Source organism: Vulpes lagopus, chromosome 1, assembly GCF_018345385.1.
Source record: "Vulpes lagopus strain Blue_001 chromosome 1, ASM1834538v1, whole genome shotgun sequence".
Taxonomy (NCBI): Eukaryota; Metazoa; Chordata; class Mammalia; order Carnivora; family Canidae; genus Vulpes; species Vulpes lagopus.
Genome location: NC_054824.1, coordinates 6,453,240 through 6,478,606, shown reverse-complemented (window position 1 = coordinate 6,478,606; position 25,367 = coordinate 6,453,240). Strand labels below are relative to the sequence as shown.

The 25,367-nt window shown below is 37.9% G+C and overlaps 1 protein-coding gene across 9 annotated transcripts in view; it reads right to left on the bottom strand.

The window, feature by feature from the left end:
* AK9 (adenylate kinase 9) overlaps positions 1-25,367 on the bottom strand; it is a 117,463-nt gene that overhangs the window by 44,945 nt on the left and 47,151 nt on the right. For 8 of the 9 annotated variants that reach the window (XM_041759135.1, XM_041759067.1, XM_041759218.1 and 5 more), the window contains 5 exons: positions 17,536-17,692; positions 12,134-12,292; positions 1,146-1,235; positions 476-676; positions 23-144 (listed from right to left, as the gene is read on the bottom strand). In XM_041759135.1, the coding sequence (XP_041615069.1) occupies positions 23-144; positions 476-676; positions 1,146-1,235; positions 12,134-12,292; positions 17,536-17,692 (729 nt within the window). Of the gene's footprint in view, positions 1-22; positions 145-475; positions 677-1,145; positions 1,236-12,133; positions 12,293-14,525; positions 14,597-16,586; positions 16,702-17,535; positions 17,693-25,367 lie in introns of all 9 variants that reach the window. The other variant, XM_041759768.1, reaches the window with a different exon arrangement.

The window sequence follows — 25,367 nt, the reverse complement described above, 5'->3', positions numbered from 1 at the left end:
ATGAGCAATGATAAAGTCATACCTCTTCCTCTTCCTCCTCTTCTTCTTCCACCTCTTCATCAACTTCAGCTTCGGCCTGATAGTCTTCTGTTTCTTCATCATAATCTTCCATAGTTAACTCCCACCCAGCATACTGGAAAGGTTCTGTAAAAAAAAAAAAATAATAACTTTTGGGAAAACATTTTTAGGATAAAAGGATATTAGCATAGCGCAATAGCCAGAGATTAGGAAAAGTGATCTCTTACTTTAAATCTGTATGCACATTGGTCTTGACAAATTTTTTATGTGACAACTGGCCGGTTTGGCCAGTGGTCTTTGTGCCCTGTGCTGCTCTGATTGGCAGATTTAATTATTTTAAACCTCGACCCAGAATATACTGAATGCTCTACTTAGTCAAGAAAGGCTGCAAACTTTCATGGCCGCTTTTCATAAGAGTACCTGTTCTGACAATAAATGTTACGATTACAGCTCTTACTTTCCATAGTCTCAACTACTTTCTGAAGAAGTTCCTCTGGAGTTCTGTCAGCAATCTCCAAGTTTAAAATTGGAATGAAAGACTCATTGATTGTTGCTTCCAGCTGTTTCCAGATGTGGTTGAAATATTTAATCTTCTCTTTAATTGGTTCCATTTCAGGAACATCGGGATAAGCATCTTCTGGAAACTCAGGGAGTACAACTTTTGAGTAAAGGTTAGAGAAAAGAAGAAAGGGTCTTAAAAAATTGTATCTTTAGCTATATTGCCAAAATAATTTATAGTTTATAATATTTTAAAAACATTTGAAAGAAACTTAGTTTTCTAAGTAATATAAATTCATAAACTCGTATTTTAATTTATGCTTTTGTTTCTTATACTGGCTCAGATGAATTATCTACTAATAAGACCAAAATTATGGATAACTAATAAGAAATTCATGTGGCAACTTTAACTGTTAATAGAATGTATAAAATAAAATTGGATGAAAACAGAACTATATGCTGGCTACATACATTTTTAATGTAATGAGCTAAATTAATACTTATTAACTGACATACAACACAGAAAGAAGTAAGTAGGAAGTTGGTACTATGCCTAAAATAAGGGACAGGATCCTTTGTAAAAGAATATGAAAAGTACTTTCACATATTAACTACTTTTATAATCTAACCTGTTTCAGATAATTCTTTAGTTTCCAGGTCCTCTTTGGATCCTTTTGAAATTTCTGTTCCAACTGTAGTATCCTCAGCAAGCTCAGATACTTAAAAAAAGAAATCTAATAGTTAGCATTTGGATTTTAAAACCTTATTCCTTTATGAAATTTTTGGTGCAAAGAAAATTTCAAAACATAGTTTAATTGTATGTACTACGTTTAAGTGAAACTACAGTTCCTGTTTAGTAAAGTACGGTGTAAAATATTTAATAATACAGGCAGAAAATGAAGAATATTTAAAAATATACAAAAAGACATTGACTAAAATAATAATTGACACATGACACATATAATTCTGGTGGATAACTGTTGTTAAATATTATTCAAACTTCTGTTCACATGGTATCAGACCATCAGTTCCTGATATTTCTTTTAATTTCTTAAGATAGCCCATGAAAATACACCAAAAGATCATAAAGCAGCAATGACAGACAATGATATATCAGAGTCCCAGCTGTGGGTGTAGGTGTGGCAAAACTGAGGAGAATCTCAACTAATATCGCTATTGACAGTATAGCTCAAACACTGTTTTCCTGGACAAGATAAGACATGCCTCACATGCAGATCCAGCATAAGTGGTTCAGGGAAAAAAGAACTAATTATCTAACTTCTCACTCCATAGTCTCTCCTAGTTCTGAGACCCAAATTTTGTGTAGACCAAATACATTTTTATATAATATTATATGAAATATATCATATTTCTACATATTATATGAATTACGACACTTATTATAATTATATACTGTAATGTATAATAATTATAATATTATTATATATAACATAATATATAGAGATATATCCATTCTGTAACACTGGAAACTGTCTTCCAAGCTAAAGTAATAGCTGGGTCCTCTTTCTCCAGAATTCCATAGTTAATACTCAAGAGAGTAGGATGTAGAAGAGGACAAGCCTCCAGGCATATTTAATTGTAAAGTGTTCAGTTATCTAAAGTATAAATGAAGACAAAGGCAACAACACCAAGAATATACGGAGAATTCTAAACTGTCTCAGTGTCTCTAATTACGGGATGCAATAGTCAGAGATGACAAAGATCCAGCTGCAGTCTAGAAGAGTCAGGCAAGATGAATACTTACTAAATATCACCACTTGAACTAGGTCAACGCACATTAACTTGACCTTCAGGTCCATATTGGAGAGTACCAGGCAAAACATCAAAGTGAAAGGCACATATGTGTGTATGTGGGGGGTGGGGTGGGTGTGGCTCCTATAAATAGGTATGTGGCTCCTACCTACCCTTCCTATTGATTACCCTGCTCTACCTGCTACAGCTGGACACAGTCTGCCCCATTCAAGGAGAAGTCAACAACAACAAAACAACAAAGCCCATGAAAAGATGTTATAATGAAGGGGAAGAGAGTATCAATCCAAAGATTTAGATGAAGAACTTGCTTTTGAAAAAGATTTCTTCTATAAAGCAGAGTAAATTTTAGAAAATACATGGTTGGTGTACTCAAAAAGCACAGGAGGACAACATAGCCTATGAAATAGGAATCCTGAAGCAAAAAGAGAGACCAACCTAAGATAAAGATAGAAATACAAGAAACTAGTTGCAATAAGAAAACAATGGAAGGAAATCTAAAATGCAATAGAATTCAAATATGTATTAGGAGAGAGGCAATAAGAAGCAGAAAATAAATCTCACGTGAAGGATAACAGCTCTCCTAAGAATACAGAGAAAAAAGAACAAAGAGGTTAAAACTATCAGGGAAAAGAAGATTAACGTGGTTGAGAAACAAAAACTATCTAACCAAAAGCAATAAAAAGTGATCCTGAAAAAGGAATCTGAAGCAATAAATGAAGATGCAATTGAAGAAGACCATTTTGAACCAGACAAAGACTAGTATAAAGGTAAAAAGAGCTCACTGAATTCCAGGAAAAATCACTCGCATACTAGCAAAGTTGAAAAAAAAATAGTATTGATGAATATGTTTTAAGCATCCCTGCAGAAGAGAAAAAAAGGGCACAAATAAAGCAATATCAGATTTTTCCTTGTGAAGACAATAGCATAATATCAACAGCAGAATTCTGAAAGGAAAAGGCTATAACAATAACTTAGTAGCATCTAAGTTGTTTTTCACGCATGAAAGCAATAGATTTGCAAGAATTCACACAATATACCACACTGGATGCTTAAGAAATTATTCAAAAATACAGGCCAGATGACTAAGAGAACTAAAAATCAGAACTGAAACCTCAGGAATGGAGAAACTGTGGAATCTGGGAGACATCCCCATGGAATCATCAACAGTCCTAATCCCACCGAGCTGCAGAAATTCGTGGCCAGTTCTAATGGGCTGGAAAGGACAGGCCTTTCCCAGTGGATGTATCCACTAGTGGGCGTTCGACAGTGTGGAGGAGTTGTGCCTCTTATGATACCATCTGGAGGAAGTTTATCAACAATTTCAGTATGAACCGTCATACTGAAACTTTATAAGAGTGACTCTGTTATAAGACTTAAGATGTATTCGAGAAAAACTTTCTCTTAGGCTTGAATCCAGTCAAGTCAAAACGAAACAAAATACCATGCTTAGAAAAATGGAAGGAAATATATCAGAATATTAAATATTTATTTCCTTTTGCTGGCAGAACTATGGTGATTTTCTCCCATCTTTCTATTTGTATGAATTCTACATTTCCTATAATTAGTATGTTAAATCAAACTTGACTGGACATCCTAATGATTTTTATTTTTTAAAAGATTTTATGTATTTATTTATTTGAGAGAGAGAGAGAGAGAAAGTGTGGGCAAGCACAGGGAGAGGGAGAGAATCTCAGGTAGACTCCACGCTGAGCAGAGAGCCCAACATGTGCCTTAGATTTTAATAAGTACAATATTTTTTTTTTCTATGACTTAAAGGTGATCATTTATAAAACTTTTTTCAGCCTACTTTTTTTCCCTATGACAGTTCATAATTGTCAGCAAGAATCACCCGAGGTGTTCAATAAAATATAGATTTCTAAACTCCATCCTAGACTTACTGAACCAGAAGATGGGTGGAGCTCAGGAGCCTTTAAAATAAGAAACTTATGTTGGCAAATTGAACTCCAATAAAAAAAAAAATAGAAACTTAGGTGATTCTTTTTTATTTTTAAAGATTCTATTTATTTATTTGAGAGAGGGAGAGAGAACATGAGTGGGGGGGGGCAAAGGGAGGGGTAGAAGCAGACTCCCCACTAAGTGGGAAGTCAGGCTGAGGGGCTCGAACACAGGACCCCTGGATCATGACCTGAACTGAAGTCAGATGCTTAACCGAATGAGCCACCCAGATGCCCCTAGGTGATTCTTTTTAAACATTTTCTATTTATTTGAATTCCCATGTAGTTAACATAACGATGTTAGATTAATTTCAGGTGAACTATATGGTGATTCAACAATCCCATATATTACTCAGAGCTCATCAAGATAATCATACTCTTTATCCCCTTCACCTATTTCCCCATCACCTCACCCACATCCACTCTGGTGACCACTAGTTTGTTCTCTATATTGAAGAGTCTGTCCCTGGTTTCTCTCTCTCTTTTCTTTTCTCCTTTGTTCATTTGTTTTGTTTCTCAAGTTCCACATTTGAGTGAGGTTATATGGTATTTGTCTTTGACTGGTTTATTCCATTTAGCGTTCTACCATCTAGATCCAAATGACAAGATTTCATTCTTTTTTATGACTGAATAATGTTCCATTGTACGCGCACAGCACATCTTCTTTATCCATTCATCACTGGACACTTGAGCTGCTTCCATAACTTGACTATGGTAAATAACGCTACGACGAACACAGGGGTGCATAAATCTTTTCAAGTTAGTGTCTTTGTATTTTTCAGTAAATACTGAGTAGTGTGGCTACTGGATCACAGGGTAGTTCTATTTTTAATTTTTTTGAGGAACTGCTATAACTGTTTTCCACAGTAGCCACTGTGCATTGTGTCACTGGTTTGCATTCCCACCAACAGTGCACAGAGGTTCCCTTTTCTCCATATTGTTGCCAACTTACTGTTTTTTGTGTTTTTGATTTTTGTCATTCTGACAGGTGTGAGGTGGTATTTCACTGTGCTTCTGATTTGTATTTCCCTGATGAGGAGTGATTTTGAGCATCTTTCCATGTGTCTGTTGGCCATCAGAAACCTAGGTGATCTTGATGCGGATCATTTACTGTATACACAGTAGTCTCCTCACCCATAGTTCTGCTTTCTGCGGTTTCAGTTAACTGTGGTCAGCCGCATCCAGAAGCAGATGATCCTCTTCTGACATACTGTCGGAAGGTCGACAGTAGCCTACCGGTTACGCCACAATGCATACATCACTCAACCCAGTTCATCTCATCACGATGGCATTTTATCATCTTACAGCATCACAAGAAGGGTGAGTATGGTACAGTAAGATAATTTGAGAGAGAGGGAGAGCACATTTGTATCCTGATTTTGGACTTCTAGCCTCCAGAACTGTGAAAGGATAAATTTTTGCTGTTCGAAGCCACTAAGTTTATGGTAATTTGTTAATGGAAACCCTAGGAGACTAACACATTTCCCAACAGTCTACTTGAAAACAAGCATTGGAGAGTAATGTGGAATTTAGTGAAAATTTGGCAAGGGAGCAACGAAGGGCACTTTATATTATATATCCAGTAGCAGACAGTGTTGCTAACTCACTCTTCTTTTTCCGGGCAGAGCTGTGCTTTTGTTCTCGTGTTACCCTTCTCTGCATGGCTGAGGGAGGGTGACCCCCATCTCCAGCTCCAGGAATTTATCCTGATTGGCACAAGCCCAAAATGTTGGTTGCCCCGGTGGCCCAGCAGTTTAACACTGCCTTCAGCCCGGGGCATGATCCTGGAGACCCGGGTTCGAGTCCCACGTTGGGCTCCCTGCATGAGCCTGCTTCTCCCTCTGCCTGTGTCTCTGCCTCTCTCTCTCTCTCTCTCTCTCTCTCTCTCTCATGAACAAATAAATAAAATCTTTTAGAAAATGTTGGTTCCTTTTCTTCTGATATCAGGGGAGGGGATGTAACTATTGATTTTGAGAGTGCTGAGGTTTAGTTTAGCCTTTTTTGCGGGGTAGGAATCCTGAACTCTGGCCTTTTTAGAAGTCACATAAAGCTGATGAAGAACAAATCTTTAAGTGCTAGCCGGGTGATGATGATGCCAAAGCATCACTTGCTTTCCAGACATAGCATTAGGTGCTTTAGTTTTTTTTTTGTTTTTTTTGTTTTTTTTAATTTTTACTTATTTATGATAGTCACAGAGAGAGAGAGAGAGGCAGAGACACAGGCGGAGGGAGAAGCAGGCTCCATGCACCGGGAGCCTGATGTGGGATTCGATCCCGGGTCTCCAGGATCGCGCCCTGGGCCAAAGGCAGGCGCCAAACCGCTGCGCCACCCAGGGATCCCGCATTAGGTGCTTTAAATAAGATGTTCCTACCCCTCTAAAAACTCTGTTTGGTAAATATTCCTAACCCTGTTTAACAAAGCACTTGAGGTGCAGAACAATGACATAAGGTGTCATATAGTAGCCAAAGTGAAATGTAAAAAATGTTAAAGAGATCCTAGTGAATACCTGCACTCAGAGGTTCAAGCATTCTAAGCCTCTGGCCTCTGCCTCTGCTGTTCAATCTCATCCTCCCCCACTTCTCTCTTGCTCACCATGTCCCAGTCACACTCAATTCCTTTCTTGCTCATTGAACTGTGCCCACCTCTGAACCTCTGCAGTAGAAAGATCTTTGCACAGACCCTTTTCAGCATTTCTGCCTTGCCTCGTATAACATCTCGGATGACACTCTTCCTCGATCATGATGTTTAGTCTTGCCTCTTCCAAATCACCCCACTGGTCTCTACCTTGCTCATTCATTAAACAAACATTTATTGAGCATCTACTAGATCACTAGGCTCTGCTTTAGTATCTTCATATATTTTACCCATAGCACTTAACACTATCATAAATTATTTTAGTTATTACTTGTTTCATTCTTCACCCATAGAATGACAACTCCTTGGCTATCTTGATCACTGCGGAGTCCCTAGTACCTAGGGTAGTGCCTGTTAGTTTGCCTGACACTTAGAAGAGAGTCAATAAATATTTATTAAAGGAATGTATTTCCTAATTTTTATTAATAGCTGACTGTATTACAGGACCATGAAAGGCTTAGAATAAAGCATCGTGATGAGAGCCAATCGTTACTCTAAGCTCAGCTGCTTGCAAGTTCCATGTAATTGCCTATACCTAAGCAAACTGAGGACGATCAAAGTGATTAATTAGCCTCTGAATGCATCCAAATGTAATGACCCTGAAAGCACTGATTCTAAGCAACACATATGTCATTCCATTCTAAGAAGGCTAGAGTGACAACAGGTTTGTGATGAAGCTTCAGTCATCCTGAGTATTGACAGAGGAAATGATTACCTCGTGGATCAAGACAGAGGAAAAGATGTATTCTCTAGCATGAGGCATAAAAAAAAAACCCTGTTGTGGCTATGTATTAGTTTCCTGTGGCTGCCAAAAAAAACCCCCCAAAAAACAAAAAAAACAAAACAAAACAAAAAACTGCCACAAACTTGGTGTCTTAAAAAAAAAAAAAGGAATGTATTCTCTCACAATTCTGAAGGCCAAAAGTCAGAAATCAAGGTGTTGGCAGGGCTGTGCCACCTCTGCCGTGCTAGAGGAGAATCACTTTTCACCTGTTCAAGCTTCTCTGGGCTGCTGTCACTCCTTGGCTTGAGGCTGCATCATGGCAAGGCAATGTCTGTTTCCACCTAAACATGGGTTTCTCCCTTGCATGTGAGTCTGAGCTCCCTCTACCTCCCTTGTATATGGACACTTGCGATGGCATTTTGGGCCCACCTGGATAATCCTGGGTGATCTCTGCATCTCAAGATATTTAGTCACATCTACAGAGATCCTTCTTCCAAATAAGGTAAGATTGGCAGGTTCTAGTAATTTGGATATGACATATCTCTGGCAGCCATCATTGGCCTACCAAATCGGGGGACTCTGGACAAAGCTTAAAAATTTCAAAAGTAATGGATTTATGTTAGAACGTTTTTTTCTTTTCTTTTAATTGCAATAAATTCAAATAACATAAAACTTACCCTCTTAACTATTTTAGGTATACAGCCCAGTGCTATCCAGCACATCTACATTGTTGTGCAACCATCACCACCTTTCAGCCCATAACTCTTTTCATCTAGTGAAACAGAAACTCTGTACTCATTAAATAATAACTCCCCACCTCCCCTGAGCCCCTGGCAACCGCCAGTCTACTTTCTGACTTTATGATTCTGACTATGCTAAGTATTTCATATAAGTGGAATCATACAGTATCTGTCTTTTTGTGATTAGACAGGGCAGTTTTAAGTGAGAAAAAAATTGGCCTCCTTAAGTAATTTAGAGGAGAAGACCCTTGGATAGAAGAAGTAATCACTAGCTAAATCAGATACAGGCCCTTCTGTGAAATAGAATATGGTTTAATATGACCGAAACAGACACATTTTACAGAAGCGAACCTGCCCTGGAGAAGCCCAGTTACGTCTACGTTGTCTAGAATTGGGCTAGAATTGACCCTAACTAGAGTAGGATGCTGGCTTTAGAACATCCAAAGTAGGTTCCCTGGGGGGAAATAATCAGATAAAAAGCAACAAAAGTAAATTGTCCCCTAGACCTGTTATGTTAGTAAATACTAATCGTGAGATATTGTGGATATTGGAACTATGGGGATATGTTTGACATGTCATATTTAATAGATGTCAGCATCTTTTATTTTTTTTGGTATTTTATGGCCTGTCTTCTTGCCAAAGATAGGTGGGTGGAAGAATTGTTGTCAGTCAAATTGATTAGATCCCGAAGAAAACAATGAGGTTTCTGGTCACACGAGTCAGAATGGCTAAAATTAACAAGTTGGGAAACAATAGATGTGGGCGAGGATGTGGAGAAAGGGGAACCGTCTCACACTGTTGGTGGGAATGCAAACTGGTGCAGCTGCTCTGGGAAATAGTATGGAGGTTCCTCAAAAAGTTAAAAATAGAGCTTCCTCACAACCCAGCAATTGCACTACTAGGTATTTATCCAAAGGATACAAACATAGTGATTTGAAGAGGTACTTCCACCCCAATGTTTATAGCAGTGATGTCCACAGTAGCCAAGATATGGAAAGAGCCCAGATGTCCACCGACAGATGAATGGATAAAGATGTGGTATATATATATATATATATAGGAATATGACTCAGCCATCAAAAAAAAAATGAAATCTTACCATTTGCAACAATGTGGATGGAGCCGAGGGTATTATGCTAAGCAAAATAAGTCAATCAGAGAGAGACAAATATCATGATTTCACTTATATGTGGAATTTAAGAAACAAAACAGAGGAACATAGGGGAAGGGAGGGAAAAATAAAATAAGATGAAATCAGAGAGGGCGACACACTGGAAGAGACTCTTTGTCTTTTTTTTTTTTTTATGATAGTCACAGAGAGAGAGAGAGAGAGAGAGAGAGAGAGGCAGAGAGAGAAGCAGGCTCCATGCACCGGGAGCCCGACGTGGGATTCGATCCCGGGTCTCCAGGATCACGCCCTGGGCCAAAGGCAGGCGCCAAACCGCTGCGCCACCCAGGGATCCCCGGAAGAGGCTCTTAACTCTAGGAAACAAACTGAGGGTTGCAGGAGGGGATTGGGTGGGGGGGATGGAGTAACTGGGTGATGGGCACATGATGTAATGAGAAAGGACTCTCATATACAACTGATGAATCATTGAACTCTACCTCTGAAACTAATTACACTAATAATATGTTAATTGATTTTAAACAAACAACAACAAAAAACGTTTGTTTTTACAGAAACAACAGCAACAACAACAACAAAACAATGAAGTTTCTGGGTAGGAGCTCAAGTCAATAGAGGCATGGAACTCCTGAAAGGAAATTGCATGTTTCATTCTGCTAACTCCTCTGTCTGGCACAGGGGATCTGATTTTATACTTATTGTCCCATAATGCTAATGCCAATCTTGTAGCAAAAATGATCTACATGGAACTTGGACTGCTCATCGTAAAAATTCCCCTTGGTCTTGGTTCTTTCACCAGCTGACAGCAGGTTCCCAGCACTTCATTGCTCCAGACTGGCATCTAGTTGCAGGCATCCGAACACCTGTAGTTTGTAGGATTAGTTTCTAATCCAATACTAACCTTGCCTGAAAGCATTTAGGTGCCTCATTCCCACCACAGTGGGGTCTCCTATCTTGCTGCTTTAAGATACTCTCTGGTTCCTGAGAGTATCTGACTTTCGTTGCCTGTAGACTCCTTCTTGCCCTTCACTAGTCCACCAACTTGGACCTCTGAGGCAGGGCTGCCTTAATGAGTGTGCGACCAGTGCAGGTGCACAAGGTCTTTTGCCTAGAGTGGCCTCACATGTAAGATTAATGCTCTTTGGGGACACCTGGGTTGCTCAGTGGTTGAGTCTCTGCCTTGGGCCCAGGTGTGATCCTGGAGCCCCAGGATTGAGTCCCGGGATCAAGTCCCACATCGGGGTCCCTGCAAGGAGCTTGTTTCTTTCTCTGCCTGTGTCTCTGCCTCTCTCTCTCTCTCTGTGTCTCTCATGAATAAATAGATAAAAATTTTTTTAAAAGATTAAGGCTCTTTGGTTGTCATTTTGACATTTTTAGTAATTTTATCTTTGAACTATTTTGTAAGCAAAACAGGGACTCCAATGGGACAAAAGAGAGGGCATGTGAGCAGAGACATGCACAGTATGTGTTTGCCGTCCCTCACCCTCATGTTCTCATGAGCATCCCCGATGCCCTGTCATGACCATAGAATTCCAGGGGCCCACATATGAGGGAGTGTGACCGAGTGGTGGTGGGTGGGGAGGATGACAGCAAGCAGCCCTGAGAAACCACACTTTCCTTTAAACTAGACCTTGCTTCAGATGCTGAAAGGTGATAGTATTCAGAGTCATGAACAACCAGGGAACCTTTCTCACTCATGTTACTTTCCTATATTAGCTGAACACTTATGCTGAAAAGGATGACATGGAAGGAAAGGAAAAGATAGGGCAACCCAGAGTTCCCTCTCAGTCTTTCCTTAAGCATGAGGAAACTAAAGGTAGAGAGTGTTCATAGAATATATGTGCATATTAAGAAGTGAAATAAAAAGCTCAGTTAGTTAATCGTGCATGAAACTGATGTGATATTCTGTTAAGGATGAGATGCATATTAGGGGAGCCGGGGTGGCTCAGCCGGTTAAGTGACCAAATCTTGGTTTCAGGTCAGGTCGTGATCTCAGAGTTGTGAGATTGAGGCCTATGTCAGGGCCTGCACAGACCTTGGAGACTGCTTAAGACTCTTTCTCTCTCCTTCTCCGTCTGCCTCTCCCTCCCACACTCTTTCATTTAAAAAAAAAAAAAAAAAAAGGAATGAAATGCGTATGCGTGTCAATGCTGCAAAATACAAATTGTGTAATTTTGGTGATTGTGCCTATAAGTTAAATGCTCTTACATCTACATTTAAAAATAGCATTGTAAAACATAAAGATGAACAGTAAAATTTACGCCAGTGACTAAAATTTAAAATTTTTCTTAGAGTGAGATTAATTAGCAAACAAAAAGCACCATGACAAATTGAGAAAAGAGGCCATGGGAGAAAAGAAAAAGCATGATATTTTAGTATGTTTAAAGGCTCTGTTTCCTGCTTTTTGAACCATGTGACTCACAGATTGCATAGCTGGCCCTACTCCTGAGTGCCAGCACCAGGGCAGAGAAGATTTGGCTTTCCTACCACACTACCAGCCATGTGATTTGGACTAAATGGCTGCTCTCTAGGAGCTCATGTCACCGTTTTTAGCCTGCTTCCATTTGATTAACATAGAAAAGACACAAAGACATGCACGCGCACACACAGATACATCCAATAGACATGAGTAGAATTAAGGACACAGCCCTCAGTAGAGTCTAACCTGAATCGAGTTCTGTTTCGGGGCCCTCTGGTGCTTCAGACTCCTCCGGTAAGGATCCCTTGGTCTCTTTGGCTGCCTCCAGGGCCTCAGGCACTTCCTGAACTTCTGACTCCTCACCTTCAATCTCCTCATCAGCCTCTAGTTCAGTCTCTTCTACTTCTAGAAAAAAAAAAAAGTGAGAAATAAATTATTATTCAGTTTAGATCAACAAGTATTTAATTGGGTGCCAAGTATTCTGGTAAGTGCTGGGGCCAAAACAAAGCATAAGGAATGGCCCTGCCCTCCTGGAGCATGGGGTTTCATGTTTTCTGGACTCTGGTGGAAATTTCTTCCCCCAGTGAATATCTTCCGAGGCCATCTGGTATGAGATATCTCTGGCATCCAAATTTTGATCTGAACCTGGTGATTAAACACCCAGAGCAAAACAACTTAAAGTGTTCCTGAGAGGTCTGGGTCTGTACCAGGACTTCAGTGCATGTGGCTTCTAAGTGGGTGACTTACACTGTGGTGACTGTTTTGTGTCATCTAGAGGAATCATGTGATATACCCAAGGAAGAAGCAGCATCTGCTGAATCCTACTAGGATTTGGGATGAAGTTATGTGCTGTACAGCAAAACTCACAATGTCTTTCAACTGAGTATCTCTCATAGTAAAAAAAAAATTATCAAATATTTCCAATATGCATTTATACGTTGTTATTATAGTTATTTATAAGTTGAATTCTTATCCATATTAGGTACTTTATATAACACACAAATAAAAAAAGCTTATATAATGATGCAGAGGCGTGTAAAAAGTTCTAATACTTTTTTTAGAATTTTAAAAAAAGATTTATTTATTCGTGAGAGACACACAGAGAGAGGCAGAGACACAGGCAGAGGGAGAGGCAGGCTCTGTGCAGGGGAGCCCGATGGAGGGGACTCGATCCCAGGACCCCGAGATCGTGACCTGAGCTGAAGGCAGATGCTCAACCACTGAGCCACCCAGGCATCCCCTTTTTGTAGAATTTTAATGGACAATCTGTGTACCAGATAAGTTACGAATGCACAAAAAAGTGTTTTAAGATCTTTATACTATCTGTGATTTTTACTAAGTATGTGCTATATTATTTATTGTTTCATAATAAATTACTCCAAAATGTCATGTTTAAAACAATAATCACACATTATCCCTGCAGTTTCTGGAGTTAGGAATTTGGGAGTAGCTTAACTGGTGGTTCTGGCTCTGGGTCTCTCACGAAGTCAAAGGAAGATGTGAGTTAGGGTTGCAATCTCTGAAGGCTTGCAAGGGCCTGCAGGGCTGGCTTCCGAGGTGGCCACGCAAAGCCTGAACTGAGCTCCTCAGGAAGATAAACCCTGTGTTAAGTCCTGATCCAACATGTACAGAACAAAAATGGTAGTTGTTTTAGTTTTGGGGTGGCTTTTTGCCGACAAAGGAAAACTGAAATAGATTACTTTTCACTCTTTTGAGTCATGGACCCTTTTGGCAGTCTGGTTCAACTTACAGACCCTCCTTAGGATAGTGCTTCAAACCCATCAAACAAAATACATGAGAAACCATTTATATTGAAATATAGTTATGAAGATATCAAAATGAATTTTGTGCTGTAGGATATTTGTGCATCTTTACTAATGCATTAAATAACAAGAACTAGCAACTGGCCTAATAAAACTACCATCACTTTGGAATAGCGATGAAGCATAAACAGGATTAAACTGTAATGTGATATGAAAATATCTTTGTTTCTACTGGCAATGAAGTCAAGCTACTACTGATACTATTAGGGTTTGTTGCCTATATTCATTATGAAGTGAAGGAAATGCTAAATTTCAGGTAAAGGTTAGTGAAAATAGAGTTGTAATTATTTTCCCCTTCAAGCTCACAGACCGCTGAATTTGATCCATGAACTCCAGGTTAGGAACTTCAGTCTTAAAGAACTGTTGGAGTCCGTTCTTCTATAACAGAGCTGAAAGTTTAAGTTCAAAGACAATGGGCATAGCTGGAGAGATGGGCTGTTTTCTCAACTCGTGCAGGATCATTCTAGAAGAAGTAATTCCAACAGCCATGTGTCATACATGTGACAAGGGCAGCTGTTTTAAGACATGCTGCCTACACTGCCTGCTGTATACAGACACTGTAGAGGATGTCGGAGGTCTTTTCCTATGACTCCATTACTCTAGTGACCACATAATTTTTTATCCAAATGGAGACACTGAGAATGAAAGTGCCTCAAATAAATATTTCAGTACCATAGGCGTAGCATTAAACCTCTCATGGGCAGACTGGGAAATACGGTCACACTGTCTGGAATTCACCTGAAAATACTGCAGCTGCCTGCAGTAACAACACAAAATTAAATGACACATTATTAGTGATATAAATCTGTGTTTGCCTTTCGCTTTCTCGTTCATAGCTTCCAACAGTCTTTGGTCTTCTATTCTCAATGCCTCTTCAGTGGCTTTTCTGAAATGAAAAGATCCAAAATTTAATCAACTTTGGAAATTCAGATATCTCACAATATTATAGGATTTGAAGCTTATAGTGGTAAGAAATAGAGTAAATTGTGTATAGTGTTCATTATACTTTTTAACTTTGTGATGTAAATGTTTAATTTGCTCATGTTGAAGCCACTTAATTTTCAGGGTTTCCTCCCATTTTTTGTTTTGTGGGTTTTTTTTTTTTTTGTAAGAAAAGTTGCAATGTTATACTTTAAAAATTTTTGGCTATTAATTAGGAACTCTGTCAAAATTAATAAAGAATTATCTAACTCTAAGCTGAAAAGGTAAATGGGAGAAGTTGTACCATTTCCCCCTTTGAGTAAGCCAGAAAGGTCCACAAAAAATGTTAAGTGACAAAAAAGTATAATATAAAACAATGTATAATACAATTCAAAATTTGTATTTAAAGTTTATATAAATGATGATCAAAAGCCTAGAAGAATACTAATCAAATTGCTAATAATAATTATTTCTGGATGTTGCCACTATGAGAGTTTTTACTTTTATTTATTATTTTTTGCATTTAAAATTTTTCTTTTTTTTAAAATTTTTCTATACTTAATAAATAATTATCTTTGTAGTAAGAAAAATTATTTCCTGTTTTTTTTTCTCTTCAACACAGCAATAATGAAAGTTGAAGAGACCAGAAATATGGAAACTTAAATATCTGGAGGGAATCTGTTTTTCATTAGGGTTGAAGCCCTAAGCCTGCCTTAATGGTGAAGACAGGTATTAGGAAAGCCAGTGAAGTGATGGAGAGGGTAGCCCGGGTGGTTCAGCGGTTTAGTGCCGCCTTCAGTCCAGAGCGTGATCCTGGAGACCTGGGATCCAGTCCCACGTCGGGCTCCCTGCATGGAGCCTGCTTTTCCCTCTGTCTGTGTCTCTGCCTCCCTCTCTGTCTCTCATGAATAAATAAATAAAATCTTAAAAAAATAAATAAAAAAGAAAACACTTCAATCTTATTTAGAAAAAGTGATGGAGAAAGGCAATATTTATTAAAAATTAAAATGTATATACCTTTGACCTAGAAATTCTATTAGCTTTTAGGAATCAGCATATTATTGCGCAAAGAAACAAGTATAAGAGAGTTGACTGCATCTTTTTAAAAATAATATCAAAAACCTGTACCAAGTATTCACCAACAGGAGTCAAGTAGAGCCCATTCATATAAGCTGCTCATGGGGCAGCTGGGGCAGTTTTCCTATTTTTTAGGGCTGTCATTCTCCATATTCAGTGTTCACTGCATCCTTTCCCATCCTGTGAAAATCTAGTTACTTCTTTTCTCTTCAAAAGATATTACTACACTTCTTATAGAAGATACGTCAGGAAAACAGTAATTAAAGCCATTCTTTTTTTTTTAAAGATTTTATTTATTTATTAGAGAGAGAGAGAGAGAGAGCAGGGAGAGGGATAAGGGGAAAGTACATAAGAGAATTTCAAGTAGACTTGCTGTTGAGTGCAGAGCCCAATGTGGGGCTTGATGACTAGGGGCTTGATCGTGACCTGAGGCAAAAGCAATAGTCGGAAGCTTAACTAACTGAGCCACTCAGGTGCCCCTTTTACTTTTCATCATATAATTTCTTTGATTTGTGGATACTAGTCAGCAAAATTATTTAAGTCACAGATAAACATGGTAAAAAGAATACTCTTACCTATGGTCAGTTTTTTTGTTTGTTTTTGTTTTTGTTTTTGTTTTACAATGTCTTCTGAGAGCAATCATTTGTTCTAGAATAAATCTGATTTGGGGCTATGAAAACATCCACAACTCAGATGCACTTAGACATTCTGAAAATATTTGTAAAACTATTGTTTTTCTTAGAATTAATTAGAATTGGATCTACTTAGTAGACCACTGTTTTGATATTAAAGGCATTTCATAAGTGTAACTTGTAAGTAGCTATTTAATAGCTATAAAAATTCATTAACTTATTTTATTATGCTAGGCAGATTTTTACCTTGCTGCTTCTTCCTCTTTTTTTCTCTTTTGTAGTTCATCTAATAATCTTTCAAAGATCTTAGAGTCAACCTCACGTTTATTCTCTAAATACAGTCTATTAAGTAAATATTTTCCTGAAATACAGATAAAGAGAATAACATTAATTTTGAAGCTCTATAAAATATAGTAAGATGCATTTTGGAAATTAATGTTGAAAAATTATTTCTGCCTATATCCAAAATGGATTTCCCTTTAAGTATTTCTCTAAATGGACCATAGGTTCTTCAAAATATTGAGACTGTCTGAAATCCTATCTAAGAGGTATATATCGGCATTGTGAAAATAACTAAAACATGAAAAGAGGTGATATATTTTCTCACTAGAAACTCTTTTTCAAATACATTTCCTTAAAAAGCAAGACAAAAGAATATTCTTGGCTTCCATGTTAAAGATTAGTTGACTATATATGTATGGGTCAACTCAACTCTGGCCTCTCAACTCTATTTCATTGGCCTAGGTGTCTGTTCTTACATCAGTACTATATTGTTTTGATTACTATAGCTTCATTCAAAGTGACAGAATAATTAAAATTTAGTTCTGCTATCTTTAGGTACTTAATATTTCCCATTTGAAGTGAATAAGGACTAATGTATAGTTTTTACTCTCTGCCTTACTTGTTTTTCATTTAGAAGTTATAATGATGACTAAGAACAGGGTGTTAAGTTCTCAGCTCCAAAGAATAAGTGTAAGGACCTGATGGAACAGCCAATGATCCAGCACACCATTCCTGGCCATATACTTGGTGAGTGGGTTACACTCATTTTGTGTACCTCTGGGTTGTGATGGGATGGCTCGTGTGATATTTGTATGTAGGGAGAGTGGAGGGCTTTCCATTTTGTATTTTAACTAAATGTATTGTCAGCATTAAAAACTTCACTTTTAGATTTACATGATAAATATTTACCAACCATTGTTTTCTGTATCTGATAAACAGATTATTAAATCCGGTATAATTCCTTTATCGATTAAGACTATCCACAGTTCTTTTATAGTAGGGAAGTTGTCCACTATCCATCCTCCATACTTTGGGGCACCAGAACACCTATTTGTGTTTTCTTCCACTACCTGTGGAAAATGACACACTGATATTACCATCATAGCCAGAGAAGTCAAGATACTCCTGGCGCAAATTGTTTTTACAGACCTTATCTTCTTATAATTTTTCAGAATTATCTTTTGAATTCTTCTGATTCAAGTGGAGGCAAGATGGTGGAAGAGTAGGGGTCTTCAACTCATCTGGTCCCCCAAACTTACCCAGATAACTTTCAAAACATCCTGAACACTTACGAATTCGACTTGAGATTTAAGACAGAACAGCTGGAATGCTACAGAGAGAACCGTTTTCGCTTCAAACAAGGTAGGAAGGTGAAAAAAATAAAAAATAAAGTGGGAGAGGGGAACCACAACTAGCTGGGCAAAAGCAGAGCCTCAAAAGCCTCGAGGCACAAAAGCCCAGCCTGGGACGAGCTGGAAACTTTAAAAATCCATGTCCCTGATGGGAAAGTGCTTAGCAGGGAAATCGGGCAGAATTGCAGGAGGGGAAGTGAGGCCTCAAGATTCCTGGAGTCACTATAAGAGGAGGGGTGCCCAGGGAAAGCTCACTGCACACTGGGTCCAATCTTGGTAAAGAGCCGGAGCACCACATCAGAGGTGTTGGGAGAAGCCCCCCCTCTGGTTCCAAGGGTCAGTTCCAGAGCTCCCTTTACCCCAGAGCCTGTCAAGGGGCAGGGCATCTCCTCCCGGGCACCCACACCTGAGAATCAGCACAGCAGACCCTTCCCCAGAAGAACTGCTGGAAGGACAAGGGAAAAGTGAGTTTACTGAACAAGCAGCACTGGAAAGCTCCAGGACTGAGGGAAAATAGTATATAGAAGTAGACGATTGTTTTTATTTTTCTTCATTAAGACTTGTTTTTATATCAGGTTAAAATTTTCCATTTTTTTTTCTCTTTTCTCACCTTAACTACAATATTTTACCAACTCTTCATTTTTAAGCTTTTTCCTTTTTTGACTTTCATATTTCTACAATTACACATCTTACATTTATTTTTCACTTCTGGATTCCCTTCAATGTTCAATTTAATTTTGGTAGATAGGAGATACGGGTTTTTGTTTTGTTGTTTTTTTGTTTCTTTCAGTCTTGTTTTGTTTTACAGTGGTGGAAGTCAGTACCTTCTAACACACGGACCAAAAGACACCCCGAATCAAGTGGAACACCATGTTGGTTCATTCTGTGAGACTATACTTTCTCTTCCTTCCCATTCTGTCCCCCTCTTTTATCTTGTTTATGTTTTTGTGGTCGATGATACTTTATATAAGTATTGCTGGTTTATATAAATTTGGAATTGAGCATCTTCTAACATACAGAACAAAATACACCCAGAATCAAGAGGATCACCCTCTAGGTCCTCTCAGGGGGATTAAATTCTCTCTCCACTACCACTTCCTCACCACCACCCCTTTTTTTTCTTCTTTTTCTTTGTTTTTTACTATTTTGTTTTAAAATTTGTTTTTCATTTTAGTGGTCCTTTTGTTTTATTTTGTTCTGTTCTTCTTTTTCTTTTATTTTCTGGTCTCTGACCTCTTCATAATTGTCTAGGGTGCATTTTACTTAGGTTGTGGTTGATATTTTGACTCAGCTCACTCATATAGCCACTCTACACTGGACAAAATGACTAGAAGGAAGAATTCACCACAAAAGAAAGAACTGGAAGCACTCCTCTCTGGCATAGAGTTATTGAACGTGGATTTAAATATGATGTCAAAAATTCAATTCAGAAGTAAAATTATAAAGTTACTGGTGCCTCTGGAAAAAAGCATAAAGGATTTTAGAGACTCTGTTACTGCAGAATTGAGATCTAATCAGGCCAAAATTAAAAATACTTTAACTGAGATGCAGTCAAAACTGGATACTTTAACTGCTAGGGTTAGTGAGGTGGAAGAGAGAGTGAGTGACATAGAAGATAAGTTGATGGAAAGGAAGTAAGCTGAGGAAAAAAAGAGAAAAACAATTAAGAACCTACGAGGAAAGGCTTGGGGAAATAAATGATACCTTGAGAAGGAAGAATGTATGTCTAATTAGGTTTCCAGAAGAGACTGGGAGAAAGAGAGAGAAGGAGGACCACAAAATATATTTGAACAAATCATAACTGAGACTTCCCTAATCTGGGGAGAGAAACAGGCATTCAGATCCAAGAGATAGAGAGGACCTTCCCAATAAAAACCGTTCAACACCTCAACATTTAATAATGAAACTTGCAAATTCCAAGGATAAAGAGAAAATTTTTAAAGCAGCTCGAGACGAGAGATTCTTAACTTATATGAGGAGAAATATCAGATTAACAGTAGATCTCTCCACAGACACCTGGCAGGCCAGAAAGGGCTGGCACAATATATACAGGGTACTAAATGAGAAAAACATTCAGCCAGGAATACTTTATCCATCAAGGCTGTCATTCAGAATAGAAGGAGAGATAAAGAGCTTCCAAGATAGACAGAAACTGAAAGAATATGTGACCACCTAACCAACTGGCTCTGCAAGAAATATTAAGGAGGACCCCAAAAAGAAAGAGGGAGCCCAAAGAAACAATCCACAAAAACAGGGACTGTATAGGTAATATGATGACACTAAATTCATATCTTTCAATAGTTACTCTGAATGTGAATAGGCTACATGATCCCATTACCATTCAACTGATCCTCAAAAGAAAGCTGGAGTAGCAATCCTCCTAGCAGATAAATTAGAGTTTATACCAAAGACTCTAATAAGAGATGGAGAGGGACACTATATCATACAGGATCTATCCAACAGGAAGACCTAACAATTATGAATATTTATGCTCCTAATGCAGGAGCTTCCAAGTATATGCATCAATTAATAACCAAAGTAAAGAGATACTTAGAAAATAATACACTAGTAGTAGGAGACTTCAACATGGCACTCTCAGCAAAAGACAGATATTCTAAGCAGAACATCAACAATGAATTCTTCTGACTCAAAAGAAAAAAAAAGTCATTTAATTTTAAAGAAACACTTAATTTTAAAGAAATAAAGCTAAGTTTTAAAAATTAAGAACGAGAAGCAAAAGCCCTTATTAAATAAATATAACAATGCATTTTGCTATCTGTTATTCAGTATTACAGAATTCAGATCCTGATTTAGGAGGTCTTGGGTAGGGCCCAAGAGTGTGCATTTCAAACATGCTCCCAAGTGACAGTGGTCCATGGACCACTTTTTAAGTAGCAGGGGTCCAGTTCAGCTTGCTGGTTTTAATGACAACACTCTTCACTTCCCTCTTGCTTTTCATCCCTCAGTGTGAGAGCTGAGAAGGTACTGACATGGTTACTAAAAGCAGTAGGAAGGAATCAGGTGAAAATAAACCTTGAAGGTGATTAAGGAGTTCTGCTAAACTCTGCCCCCAGCCCCCCTCTGGCAGTACACCAACTCTGAGGGTTCAAGTTTGTGTGTCATTAGGTAATCACAGGATATTAGAAATCAGAGGGGAAGAGACGTCACGAGGATGGGTATAACCAGCCTCTGCAGAATTTAAGATTACCTACCTACCTAACTACTTTCCATCTGAATGAAGAGTCCTTTAAAAGAAGAATTTTAAACACCTTGAAGTGCTTAACATAGAGAATTAGGGGAAAAAAGAGAAAAATATTGAAAAAGAAATATAAATGAAATAAGTCAGACAAAGAAAGACAAATACTATTATAATCTCACTTATATGTAGAATCTAAAAATAACTGAACTCATAGAAATAGAGAACAGATTGGTGGTTGCCAGAGGTAGGGGTGAGAGTGGGGAGAATAGATGAAGGTCGTCAAAAGGTATAAATTTATAATTATAAGATAAATAGGTCCCGGGGGTATAATATTCAGCATGGTTTGACTATAGTTGACAATAATATATTGTATATTCGAAAGTAGCAAAGAGAGTAGATCTTATAAATTTTGATCACACACACACAAAACTAGTATGTGAAGTGATGGGTGTTAACTAAAATTATTGTGGTAAACATTTCACAATATCTACATATATCATTATGTTACATACCTTAAACTTATATAATGTTATATGTCATATACAACTCAAGCTGAATAAAAGAAATATAAATGGTTAATGAAAATTTTACTGTCCAGTTTCAAAGATATGAAAATGAAAGCAATACTGAGATATAATTTATAATTTCTCCATCTAAGTTTTTTAAAAAAATTAATGCCTTCATAGTATTTTATCAAATGAATAGATCTTAATTTGTTTAATTGTTCTCTAAATATCTACATAATTTTAAATTTTAATATAACACTGTGATGAATATCTGTATATACAAATCTATGCCCAAATATTATATTAGGTTAGATTCCTAGATTATGTGTTTTTATGTCAAAAGGTATAAGGGAATGAGCATTTTAAAGACCTTTCACACACATTGCCACATTGCTTCCAAAACATCTGTATCAATTTTTGCTCTTTCTATGTGACCATCTCATTATAACCTCACTAGTATGGATTTTTATACAGTTTTGAAAATCTTTGGCAATTTGACAAGAACTTGTATCCCACTGTTTTAAGTTTCATATTTTTCTCAAAATTTGAACATTTAAATTTCCAATTAACCACGTGCATTTCGTCTTTGATGAAACAATCTGTATCTTTTGCCTGCTTTTTTTTAAAAAAAGATTTTATTTATTTATTTATTCATGAAAGACACACACAGAGAGAGAGGCAGAGACATAGGCAGAGGAGAAGCAGGCTGCCTATGGGAAGCTCAATGTGGGACTTGATCCCAGGACCCCGGGATCACACCCTGAGCCAAAGGCAGACGCTCAACCAACTGAGCCACCCAGACATCCCTGCCTGCTTTTATATATGGCATTCCATTTTCCTTGATTTGTAGGAAATCTTTATATTAATGAATTAATGTTATATTTATTATAAATACTTTTTGACCTTTGTCCTAAGATTATGATTTTCATGGTGTTTTTATAGAGAGAATTATTATTAAGTAGCCTCTCTATTAAGAATTTGCTTTAAGACATTTCCACTGAGTTTGTGCAGGTCCAAATGCAGGTTTTCGTTCTGATTTTATTTCAAAGGACTCTGAGAGAAGGGAGAAGGTGAAACATTATGGGCACATCCACTGCCTCAAGGGAAGAGGTTGCAGAAGGGAGGCACTCAGACCTGGACATTTCAATGCTGAGGGGAGGAACATTTCCAGAGGTGAGGACTGACAATATAGGTTTTGGGTGTATCAGCAAAACAGCTTCGGTGTAGGAATCTGTTGAAGGAGATTCCCCAGTTGGGATTATTGTGGAGAAAAGGGAGAACCTTCCTTAGGATTTCCTATCTTAAAGAATTCCAGAGTGTATGGTCCAACAGAGTGGTGGTGGGACTCAGCCTTGTGGGGCAAGTGGTAGGGAGGGGGCCCCAGGGAGGCCTTGGTGCATAGTCTATATCTGGCCTAGCCATCACGGGAGCCATGGAAGTGGGCTCTCAGATGTTTGACTAGCTGAAAATAAAGTGGCATTCCCTTTGGACATCCTCAGGGGAGGGGTGAGTGGGAGAAAGTGATATTTAGAAAAATGGTATAACATTTTCATGCACTGTTCATCCTTCTATCCCTTTGTGATTTTAACTTAATAAAAAATTTCCTCCTGCATTTAAACATGCTAACTCTGGATTCCTGTATTCTGTGCTATTCCCTGTTTATTTTTAATTTTACCACGTGTGAGTATATGTAGCTATATACATATACATACATATATATGTTTATCACTTGTATATACAAATATTTACCACTCTGAAGAAATATATCTGAGAGAGAGCGATTGAGAGAAGAGATTGGGAGAATCAGAGGAAGTACATGACACAGAGAGACATGGGAGGCACAGTAAAATATCATGACCATGTGAAGAACACAGATACAAGGGCAGAAATGGAGATGTTTTAGAGAAAAAATCATGTGATGAGGGAAGCAGAGCAAAAATGATGTATCACACAGGGAAGGATACAGTGACTAGATAAACAGGCTGCAGTTATGATGTGCGGCTGGATAGCTCATGGGCTAGAAAACATTCACTGGCAGGTTTGACACAACAGCCTCACTTCCCTTGATGTTGTTCCCTTGACTTTTTTTCTGTGAGGTACTGGGCAAATACCTTTGGCATAAGTCTATGTAGCAGCTTCAGTCTATGCACTTGTGTAGAGTAATAGGAGCAGAGAGAAGTTCCCAGTGTCCCCCACTCTCTGCTTCTATTGTGTGTCTGTAGCAGGTCAAGGCAGAAACCAGGTAAAAGTGCAAGCAATTTTGTATAGAAAAAAAAATTTCTGTGCATTCTCCATCACAAGGGAGTGACTCTTCTCTTTGGTAGAAATGATACCTATCATTATTTCTGTATTTTTAAGGCTTCAAAATATTGATAAGCTACAATTCTAAAAGATTCTAAAAGGAGCTGAGATACAGATATGTTTCAGAGTCTTCCTTAACCCATCAGTCCAGGAGCCATGCCTAACTGTTCAGTTTGCAAATGAAATAAAACCTATTCTCTTATTCTCTTTTCCTGGACGTGATCATATATTAGGCCCAAGACCATCACTTATATCTGTTCTGTATATGGGCTATGAGCTTCAGATCAGAAAATGAAATTTAGTGGGAGGTACAACAGAAAAAGAGGCTAAAATATGATTACAGAAACAACAATTCGAAAACAAAATAGGACCACAGCATTATCTAAAATACATCGAATACCTACAAATAAACCTGCTGAGAGAATTGAAGACCTCTATACTGAAAACTATAAAACAACGTGGGGAGAAATTAAAGACCAAGATAAAGTAAGGCTTTTCTATGCTCATGGGTTAGAAGACCCAATATTGTGAAGATAGCAGTTTTCATCATTTATTTACAGTTACAATGCCCCCAATCACAACTTCAGTAGGTGTGTGTGTGTGTGTGTGTGTATGTGTGTATGTTTGCACGTGTCTGCAATTTGATAATTCTGAAATTTATGTGGAAGTGAAAAGGACCCATAATAGCCAAGATACTCTTGAAAAAGCAAGCAGAACAAAACAGCTTATGACAGAGAAGGATGCAGTGACAGGAGAAACAAGCTGTTGAAGGATTCTCCCTTCCAGATTTCAAAAAATTTTTTTAAAGGTTTTATTCATTCATTCACGAGAGACACAGAGAGAGAGATAGAGGCAGAGACACAGGCAGAGGGAGAAGCAGGAGGCGGTGCTAAACCGCTGAGCCACCAGGGCTGCCCCAGATTTCAAAATTTATTATAAAGTTACAGGAGTTAATATGTGTGGTAGTGGAATTCAGGTAGACGAATAGGTCCATGGAACAGAATGCAGTGTCCAGAAATAGATCTCACAGACGTGGCCACTTGATTTATGATAGTGGGGAAAGGTTTGTCTTTTCAATAAATGGTGCTGGAACACAACTGGATATCCGTATTAAAAAAAATGAACCTTAATCTTCATGATGTGAGTTTTTTAAAAAAAATCCATGTAAAAGTATGTATGCATTATTGTCATTGAAGTATGATTGATATACAATATTATATTAGTTTCAGGTGTACAACATAGTGATTCTGCAATTAAATACATTAGAAAATGCTCACCGTGATAAATGTAGTCACCATCTGTCACCATACAGAGTTATTACAATATTATTGACTACATTCCCTATGCTGTACTTTTCATCCCCTTGACTTCTTTCATAACTTGAAGT